This window comes from Lutra lutra, chromosome 12 (assembly GCF_902655055.1).
Source record: "Lutra lutra chromosome 12, mLutLut1.2, whole genome shotgun sequence".
In the NCBI taxonomy this organism is placed as follows: Eukaryota; Metazoa; Chordata; class Mammalia; order Carnivora; family Mustelidae; genus Lutra; species Lutra lutra.
This window is the reverse complement of record NC_062289.1, coordinates 20,720,058-20,730,881: the sequence shown is the minus strand read 5'-3', so window position 1 is coordinate 20,730,881 and position 10,824 is coordinate 20,720,058. Positions and strand designations below refer to the sequence as shown.

Below are 10,824 nucleotides of genomic sequence, written 5' to 3'. Positions count from 1 at the left end.
CAGCGTGCCACGTTGTCAAAGGCCCAGGGAGCATCAGTTCTCAGGTTGATGTAAAACACCACCGCAATTTTACACGCTGTATCATGTGAACTTTTCCTTGGGAGAGATGGAAAAGTACCAGAGACATTGTATCTTTTCTAGTTCTTGCTCATCAAAAAGATTGGGATTCATGAGAAGCGGTGACATCATTACATAGCCTAAAGCAACATAAATTTACACAGAAGCAGATCAGATGTACCGTGGATAATCCTTGAGTCATACAATCAGGAGCTCCTGAAGTATACTTATTTCCTTTTTCATCTGTATTTTTGGGTAAAACCATTTTTTACTTCCCTTGTCCATCTCAGTATAGCCACTGACTTCAACAACGCCATAGATTTTATTCACTATCCCCCTACATCTATCATGACCCTGTAACCTCAATATTCTTTTATTTCTGAAAAGTTTTGAAATTAGTCATTGCCATAATCCCTCTGCCTAGCTACAGAATATTCTGCAAATGTTCATAATCAAGGAGTGGCTCTGTGAGATTTTTTAAGAAACAACAACTAAATTCCTAACCCATGAGAAATCAAGTTTTCATGATTTAAATGAATTATGTGAAATAAGGAGGGCAAGGTTTATATCTGCTCAGAATCCTGGAGTCTTTCTTACAGCTGAGATAACTTTCTGCCCGTTGTTTTTCTGAAGGAGCAAGTTTTTCTATTTGTTTTTCCTCAGCAAGCATACATCGTGTACTTTGGGGTTGAATTTGGAATTCTTTTTTTTTTTTTGGAAACTAAATGACTATTGTCTTACATAATCCAGATTGAATAAATACAATTATTAATTTAACATAAATCTGGGATTTTCCAACTTCTCACCCACAAAGCGAGTATAGACATCTCTGGAGTTGCAGCCCCGTCAGAATGCATGGCGACCGGCATCACGCTGAGGATATTGAACGAAGTCCAGTAGAGCTGGTGAGTACAAATGCCTTTTAGCTGCTCTCCCGGCTCATAGTCTTGCTTTCAACATTGAACATGTAACACTTCAAGAAAGGTTGCATTTTTCTGATTTTGCTATTGTAGGGTGAATGGAATCTGAGATGTTATTACCAGCAATCACAAGTGTCGAGAGGGGTTATTTAATATGCCAGATACTGCTTTTCATATCATTTGGGAATTATGCACCAGACTTTTTGCCTAAATTTTGATATTTTGCTGAATTTTGATGTTTATATATAAGGTACCTCTAGACAAAATTTTTAGTAAAATTATTTGGAATGTTTATAGCACACATTAATATTTATTATATTTATGTTTATTTTATATTGTTTATGTTATTATTTATTACAATATATTTTGATGCAATGAAAATATCTATTCTCATTGACCAACTTGTATGTATTTAAAGTAGTAATTTATGGAAAATGTCTCACAGGGAGACTTACACTGAAAATATGTTACTCTAGTAATATAAAAATCGTATTTTTTGGAACGTGTATGGGGTCTAACTCCTCATTCAAACAAATCTTTTCATTTTGCATATAGGGGAATTGAAACATTAAGAGTCCACTTAGCTAGGGCGCCTGGGTGGCTCAGTTGTTAAGCTTCGGCGCCAGTCATGATCCCAGGATCCTGGTCCTGGGTTTGAGCCCCGCATTAGACTCCCTGCTCAGCTGGAAGCCTGCATTCCCACTCCTGCTTGTGCTCCCTTTCTTGCTATGTTTCTCTCTGTCAAATAAATAAACAAACTCTTTAAAAAAAAAAGAAGAGTCTACTTAGCTAGTGGCAGAGTCAGAAATAGAACTCAGATTTCTCATTTAATCTCATTTTTTGTTAAAGATTTTATTTATTTGAGAGAGGGAATGAGCAAGTGAGAGAGAGCTCGAGATCATGAACAGAAGGAGAGAGAAAATCAGACTCCCCACTGGGCAAGGAGCCTGATGTGGGGCTTGATCCCAGGACCCTGAGATCATGACCTGAGCCAAAGGCAGATGCTTAACCCAATGAGCCACTCAGGCACCCCTATAATCTCAATTTAAGGAACTACTTTTCAGAAAACTTTACTGCTATGTTCATAATAAAGAAAAATGAATTTTATTTTTTTAAAGATTTTGTCTATTTGACAGAGATCACAAGTAGGCAGAGAGGCAGGCAGAGAGAGAGAGAGGGGAAGCAGGCTCCCTGCTGAGCAGAGAGCCCGATGGGGCTTGATCCCAGGAGCCCGGGATCATGACCTGAGCTGAAGGCAGAGGCTTTAACCCACTGAGCCACCCAGGCGCCCCAGAAAAATGAATTTTAAATCAACCTGAGATTGTAGAACCAAGAGACGAATCAGAAGAAATAAATAGAAAGATAGGCTTTGATAAAAGATTTGTTTCGCCGCATGTAGGTCATATTTGTGATCAGTCTCAGGATTCAGCAACTAGACGGTCATAAACTTATTTTAGAGGATGACTCATATTTCAAGGAAGTTACAAAATGTCATCTCTTTAATATCATATATACATCATTCTATTTCCTTCTCCTTTTCATTATAAATTAAGTGTGAGTTATCTTATTTCTCCCCATGCCAAAATCTATGCAATTTATTCCATTAAGTCAAATGATTAGATAATCTAGCTAAAGAAAAAAAAACAACAAAAAAACCAAGCAAACAAACAAGAAAACCCAAAAAAGAAACAAACAAAAAACCCAAATAGTGAAACTGACTTCTGAAACCATGAAAGGAATGTTTGGATTTCCCATTTTTTTTTTTTTTGAGCCAAATAATTCAGCTTATTTTATTTTATTATTTTTTTAATCATTTTTTAAAATTTATTTTCAGCATAACAGTATTCATTGTTTTTGTACCACACCCAGTGCTCCATGCAGTCCGTGCCCTCTCTAATACCCACCACCTGGTTCCCCCAACCTCCCACCCCCCCGCATTTTTTTTTTTAATCTGACAGTCTATAACTTCTTAAGTCCCCAAAAACAACAAGTAGAAAAAATTTCTTTTACAATTGCTATGAGTTTATTTGCTCATTTTAGAGCCCTTGGAAAATATACACAATAACAAAGAACAAAGAAAAAATCACCCATGATCCCTCCCAGAAAAAAAGATCACTGCTAATATTTTACTTCCTGTCCCCTCTCCCATCCAATCTAATTTTATTCTTACAATTGTTTTATTTTGCCATGTGAAATTTTTGTCAATTTACTTGTTTTTCCTCCAAAAGCCCATAAAGATATTAATTAAAACTCAGAGAATTGAGAGCTTATACTGCTGAAATGTTTTTATAACAGGATATTTATCCAAATTGTCTTTTTGTTTCTCAGTAAAGGGTCGTGGTTTTCTTTATGTAAGTCCTATAGCATTTGATATGCTTAGGCCGTTTTATATTGCTTTATTACTGCGAACAGCAGTGCACACGTGCACACACACACACACACAAACAAGTGTTGTTACATATACTTTTCATATTTTTATAATCAGCCAATTCAATGAGTTCTTACTCCTTTTGAGAGATTGTATGGTTGATTATTTGAGATCCTGTTTGTAAGCAGTCACATGATGTAGAAAAAAATGATAATTTTATATTCCCATTTCCATTATTCACACACACTGATGGGAACTTCTAGAAAAACATGACCTAATATAGGTGGTAGGAGACGTTCTTCACTCCTCCTGGCTTTAAAGAAATGTGCCGAGTGTTTCACAGTTAAATATGGTGTCAGTCTATTTTATTTGTAGTTCTTTGAGATTTGTATTGTCTGCTTTTGTCAAGACTGAATGCTGAAATTTGTGAAAATGATCCTTGGGCATCTGTTGAATCAATCATTTTATTTTTCATTGATCATTTGATGTGAAAAGTGTATCTGTACAATTCATATCATCCTACCATTTATTAGAGTTTCAGATTCTTCTAGAACTTGGTTGGTTCTTCCTTTAACACATGTTGGATTCACATCATTTATATGTGCTTCATTTGTTTATGTTCCCAGAACTTTCTTCATCTTTAACAATAAGACTTGCTGGTTCATTTATTTATTTAAAAATTCTTTCTCTGCAGTTGCCCAGAAATCCATACTGTTCGAATGAAGGAACCCACTGTGGTTGTAGATTGCCCACAGGGACCCTCCAGCCGCAGTGGGTAAGATTTGGGGACTGGGGGGAGGTGGGGAGTCTTTAGCAGTCCTGGAGCACCGGTGAAATGGGGGCAGGCAGGCCCTGCTCCACAGACTCCCTGCAGGGCTCTTGTGTCCTTTAACCCCTCGTTGGCCCCATGCCCTTTGACTACTCTGCACTTCTCCTGTGCTGCCAGTCCACAAGCTCCTGGTGACAACAGGGACCCACGGCCCCCAACAGTTTATCAGGGTTTCATTCTATTCCTTGAAGACCCTACCCCATACCAGAGCTAATATGTGTTCTATTTTGATATCTTTCCAAGCTCAGTGAAAGTTCTCTTATGTATAAGAGATAAAAATTATTTTTAAAATATTTTTCTAAATATAAAATTTCAATATGTAATGTGAAAATAGGAGCTAACAATGAGCCAAAGAACACCTGCCATTTTCCATCACTCTAAGGTAACCAATCTAAATGTTTCGATATACATTTTTATCACTTTTTTTTAGTAATGAGGACTAACTAGATAATTTAATTTATATTGTGATGTTAGTAGCCGATCATAACTTAACAGTGATATATTCCAGAGGCAATCTATTTGCATATGAGATGATGCCTTATTGCTTTAGTACAAAGGGGGAATTCCGAGGGAACATTTTGTCTTCATGGACTTGTGGACAAGGTGTGTGTGTGTGAGACAGAGAGAAAGAGGGAGGGAATGGAAGAGACAGCTAATGAACTGTACCTGAAATTATAGCATTTGGAGTAATGAAACAGATTAGCCTTATTCTTACTGAAATCAGCTGTCTAAGTCACTACTATCTCATTTGCTGAAATATTCACTTTCCTAATTCATTACAGGTTACAGCAAAACCATGGTCACTCTGGAAAACATTTCTGGTGTGTCTCTTGGCCTGTCTAATTGCCACAACACTTGTTGTTCTGGTCTTATATTTTGTCCACTTCAGCAAGCCCATCAACAGTACAACCATCATCATTCACGCAGATGGAAAGTCGAATCATGTCACCTGCATCCCTGGTTCTACCCCATCTCCTGCCTTATCAACCCTGCCTGGATCTCCTACCCCTTTACCCAACCAAAGCTCCCCCACCAAGGTATCTCCATCCCCCATAGAGACCACTAAAACAACACTGGAGCATGAAATTATCATTGAAGAACAAAAATGACATTTTTGAGCCCTTAGCATTCCTCCAGCGAGATCAACACCCTCCCCCTGGAGGAGGCATGTCCAGGGGTCCTCTCTTTCCTGCCAAGAGGTGACAAAGCATTTGGTTTCATGAGAGCTTGCCCTTTTTGCTCCAATCATTGGCTGAATTCCCATATCGTGATGACTCAGTCTTGGACCCTCCAAGGTTCAAATGATTGCAAAAAGATTTTTTTCAACTGAGCCCGATTCATTCAGGCTGGGGCCCAGAACTTCCTTTTTAATCCCTCCTATACAACCAACTTTATTCTTCACAAATGGTTTCCACTGAGGAAGAGGATCCCACTTTACTTTGCTCCCTGCCTGTTGGCTCTTAAGCCAGTGTTTACCTTCTAGCTATTGCTTCTTTTACAATCTCATATACTTCACTATTTTCAGCATTTGTATTCCAGCGGGAAGAAGGAAATGTTCAATTAAAGTACTTAACGAGCAAGAGTTTTTTAAATACCTGTCAGGTATTAGAGACTCATTTTTCTTGTTGGGAAATTCAGAAAAGAGATTAGTGAAGTTAGGAATAATCAAGGAAGATTTTGGAGAGAAACTAAGTTGAAAAAGGGTGAAGAATTGGACTTAGGTAGAGGTAATTAAAATAGAAAATGAGAGGGTTAAAAGGGTTTAATAGATTTAAAATCAAAAGCACGCTTAGAATCACTTCAAATGTAATGTATTTTATATATCTACATTTTTTTCAGTGATATTGTCAACATCATTTTCCACATTTGATATTTTCCTTAATATCTAAAATACCAGAAACTACTACTTAGAAAATTTGAAGTCTAAAATTGTTTTGTATTTTGTACTATAATTTTGAGGACACATTGCTTGCGATTTGCTACACACAAGATGTGTTCAATATTTATATTGACAGTTTAGTATTCACTAAAAGCATATACATTTCATTCTGGGAGAGACTTTAGAGTTAAATAAACCTTCCCATTCTACCCCCAACCTCTAAACTCTATAAAAATGGGAGACTGTATTAGACAAGGAGCCTTCCTACCCAGACTTGGCCCCATGAGAGGATATTAAAGCCTTGGTATCCAGGTTCCAACTTCTGATTGTCTTTTGCTTACCATTAGAGGTTCTTTGTTTTCCTAAAGCAAAAGGCTTTGTATTCTATATAATTCTAGGTTGATTTGCTGCAGTCAATAATAGGCTATGTGAATTGGAATATACTTTGAGACCTTATTGAACACTTAAGACTCCACAAAAGAAGGATCGGAAATATAGACATTCCTTACAAAATTGTTCTATATGGGCAGCTCGTATTATTTGTCAGACACCAAGAGATGTACAAATTTGAGTCCTTGGAGAATAATTTTTATACCACAAATATCATTAAACTTAAGAACTTATCATTAAACTTAAGAATGATGATATTTTAGAAAAGAAAGATCAGAAAGTTCTAGATAGGGTTAATAAACACAAGGGAGTAAATGTGTATGCATGTTCCCCTAGTATGATCCTAAACTGATTCATTTCTATTATAGTTTTTATTTAAATGCCTGTGAAGAAGAAAGACTAAATTTATTAGGTTCAAATGTACTTCCTAAGATAATTTAAATTTCACTTTGCGGTATAAAAGTAAAAAAAGCTTTTTTAAAAAAGATATACTACAGATGTGGTATGGTAACATGGGGATGTGGTATGGTAACATGGTAACATACCCCTTTATGTTTAAGGAGAATCTTAGCAATGAATTTCCTACATTAAATATTGGGTTGGGAGATATTGTAATTAAGTCATCTGACATCATTGGGTTTCTGTGCTTTGTAAAATAGAGATGTAAATGAGTTCTTGGATTCTCTGTTCTGCTTTAGAATTTTATGGTTTAATAAAATTTTAAAATAGTAAACAGTTGTGAAAAATGTGTTCACAAGTTAAAATATATCACTTGAACAAAAATTTTGTTAAGTACTCTGAAAATATTAAATGAAGTATGTATAGACAATAAATAAGTAATCACCCAGTTTTAATGACTTACTCAGCAAATATTAAAACCATATATAAGCACTAATATTTATTGTTTCAAAATTCATTCACTCTACTTGATTGATAGTAATCTATTTTAAATTAGTCAGGAAGCTTCTCTATTTAAAACATCTGCTCCATAGCCTTTTGTGAGTCTCTCTCATTCGTTCTTAAGCACAAAGTAACTTTATGTACGATTAGATGCTAAGTTTACAAATTTGCTTCACCAAATGAGAGTGTAACTAACTTCCTTAGAGGCTTTACTGGAAAATGTCCTAGTGGGCATTTTGTTTCCCCCAAAGTTCATTTATCTATACTGAAAATCTGCTGTAAAAGGTAGCCCAGCTCCAAGATGGGATAAGCCACTCACGCCAAGGAACCCAGCTCCATGAAGATAAGCCACTCACTCTCAGAATGCGCAGTTTCAAAAGCTTTTAAACTTTGAAACTACAGCTGACAGCACTGACTGCATCTTTGACCCTCCATCTTGCTCACACCTGCGCGATGACCGACAAGTTCCATGCCCGGAGGAGGTTAAGCTATACCCTGCGGGAAGGCTAGTTCTGATCTCGAGCTTCCTTAATGTGGCACACAGAAGGCTCCACTTTAGATACCTAGTAGAGATCCTCTGGTGCACACAGATGGCGCCACTTCAGGAAACTACCCTGTGGCTACACCGCCGTACCACTCGCTCTATAAAAGCTGGGGATTACCGTCCGGCTTGGGCGGAGAATATCTTTGTGTCTGCTGTGAACCATTCTCCGTGGGCCCCCCACTGTCAGTAAGTTACCCTGAATAAATCTGTGTAAAGAGAGGATTGCTTTGTTTTTCAGTCTCAAAGTGCCTTCTTTTTGCTTTACTGACCTTCCTCCAGCTTCTAACAATTGGCAAGTCAGCCGGGAGATGGAAAACAAAAGCGTGGGCCAAGGGCCTCCTCGTTTGTGGGAGAAATCCCAGCTTGGTCAGCCACCACCATGTGCAGGGACTCGCCAAGTTTTTGGACCATTTCAGACCAATGCATGAATACAGGGAAGCTCTCCACCCCCTGTAAAGAAAAAAAAAAAAAAAAAAAAAGCCCAAGGGGTTGTTGGATACCCTATCTGAAACAGCAGAGAAAGGAAATGGAGAAGGGAAAATGACCAAGCTATCGAGCTGGTAGCTTGGCTGTTGACCTGTGCATACGAGACACCACTGAAAAGCAGTTACTAGCAAGGAGAGAACTGGAACAAACCAGGGAACTGTGTTTTTAGAAGTGTGGCTTTAGAAAAGAATATAGGAGCCTATGGGCTTCTCCAGACATTCTACGAGGGAAAGTGTAAATAAACTCACAGAAAAAAAAGATCTCAAATAAACAACCTAACTTTATACCTGAAGGAAATACAAAAGGAAACTAAGCCCAAACGCTGCAGATGGAAGTAAATAACAGAGATCGGAGCAGAAATGTCCCCCAGCAATGAAAATGAATCAACCACTGATACATACCACATGATAAATCTCAAAGTAATTATGCTGAAAGTGGGCAAACAGAAGAGTAACACTATATGATTCCATTAATAAAAAAATCCTGAAAAATTTACACTAATTGATAGTGACAGAAAACAGACCATTGGTTGCCCAAGGGCAAGAACTGGAGTGGGCATATATGGGGCAAAGAAATTTCAAAGGGGTATAAGGGTATAAGGAAAATTGTGAGGGTGAGGATTATGTTCATTATCTTGATTGTAGTGATGTTTCCATGGGTTAAAACTTATGAAATTGTATGATTTCAATAAGTACAATTTGTTGTATATCAATTATACCTTAGTAAAGCTACTTCAAACAAAGAGACCAATAAAATAATAGAAAAGATGAATGAAACTAAGAGCTGGTTATTTGAAAAAAAAAAAAATTGACACACCTTTAGCTAGACAAACTAAGAAAAAAGAAGAGTCAAAAAACATTAGAAATGGAAAAGGAGACATTACACCTGATACCACAGATCTAGAAAGATCCGAAGAGTTTATTGTGAACAATTGTACACCAACAAATTGGATAACCTAGAAGAAATGGACAACTTTCTAGAAACCTACAACCTGACAAGATTGAGTCATGAATATACAGAAAATCAAACAGATCAATATGAGTAAGGTGAATGAATCTGTGATCAAAATTTTCTAAACTTTTAGAAAAGCTCAGGGTCAGATGGTTTCACTGGTGAATTCTACCAAATATTTAAAGAAGAATTAATGCCAATCTTTTTCAAAGTGTTCCAAAAAATTGATGAGAAGGGAATATCCCCAATCCTTTTAGAAGGGTAGCATTACCCTGATACTGAAGCCAGATAAGGACACTTGAAGAAAACAAAACTATAGGTCCATATCTCTAATGAATGTAGGCGCAAAAATTCTCAACAAAATATTAGCAAACTAAATTGAATCATATATTAAAAGGATAATATCCCATGATCAAACTAAAAAGTTTCTGCACAACAAAGGAATCCATCAACAAAATACAACCTGCAGAATGGAGAAAATCTTTGCAAATCATATCATCTGATAAGGGGTTAATATCTAAAATCTATAAAAAACTCCTAACTTAATGGGAGAAAACAATCCAATTTGAAAATGAGTAGAGGAGGGGCACCTGGGTGGCTCAGGTCATGATCCCAGGGTCCTGTGATTGAGCTCTGCATCCGGCTCCCTGCTCATCAGGAGTCCGCTTCTCCCTCTCTCTCCTCACTGTCTGCCCTGCTTGTGCTCTCTCACTCTCTGTCAAATAAATAAATAAAATCTTAAAAAAAAAATAAAAATGAGTAGAGAAATAGGATAAACATTTTCCCAAAGAGGATATACACATAATTGGCTGGAAGCTACATGAAAAGGTGTTCAAAATCACCAATCAGGAATATGCGAGTGAAAACCACAATAAGCTATCACCTCACACCTGTTAGAATGGCTATCAACAAGAAGATGAGAGGAAAAGTATTGGCAAAGCTATGCAAAAAGGGAAAACATGTACTGGTTGGGATATTTAAATTGGTGCAGCCACTACGGAAAACAGTATGGAGGTTCCTCAAGGAATTGAAAATAGTACTGTCACCTGATCTAGCAATTGCACTTCTTGTTATACTTACGATGCAAATAAAAACAGGATCTGGATTAAAAAAAAAAAAACAAAAAAAAAAACAGGATCTGGAAGAGATATCTGTACTCCCATGTTCATTGCAGCATTATTCACAATAGTCAAGATATGAAAAAAACGTGTCAACAGATGAATAGATAAAGAAGATGGGGAAAAAATTCAGCCACCAGAAAGAAGGAAATCTTGCCATTTGTGATAACATGAATGGAAACCGTGGACATTATGCTAAGTGAAATAAGCCAGAGAGTGCAAAATACTGTATGATATGATTTGTAGGTGGGATCTAAGAAAGCTAAAATCCTAGAAACCATATAAACATAGAAAATTTCTTTTTCACAGAGAAAAGACTGAAGGTAGCTGGTACAGAGCTGAAAAAAGTAATTTCATGGTCCTCAGAGATCTGGACTCCTTT

General features: G+C 36.9%; 1 protein-coding gene across 1 annotated transcript; it reads left to right on the top strand.

The window, feature by feature from the left end:
- Positions 1-610: 610 nt before the first annotated feature.
- LOC125082673 (dynactin-associated protein-like) lies at positions 611-7,176 on the top strand. The gene is made up of 3 exons (XM_047698537.1): positions 611-962; positions 4,040-4,120; positions 4,957-7,176. The coding sequence occupies exons 1-3, from the start codon at positions 909-911 to the stop codon at positions 5,281-5,283; spliced, it is 462 nt and encodes a 153-aa protein (XP_047554493.1). The 5' UTR covers positions 611-908; the 3' UTR covers positions 5,284-7,176.
- The last annotated feature ends 3,648 nt before the right edge of the window (positions 7,177-10,824 follow it).

Coding starts and splice junctions, on each gene's coding strand:
- LOC125082673 (XM_047698537.1), top strand. CDS start 909: ATGCATGGCGACCGGCATCACGCTGAGGATATTGAACGAAGTCCAGTA. Junction 963..4,039: donor AACGAAGTCCAGTAGAGCTG/GTGAGTACAAAT, acceptor CTTTCTCTGCAG/TTGCCCAGAAATCCATACTG. Junction 4,121..4,956: donor GGACCCTCCAGCCGCAGTGG/GTAAGATTTGGG, acceptor AATTCATTACAG/GTTACAGCAAAACCATGGTC.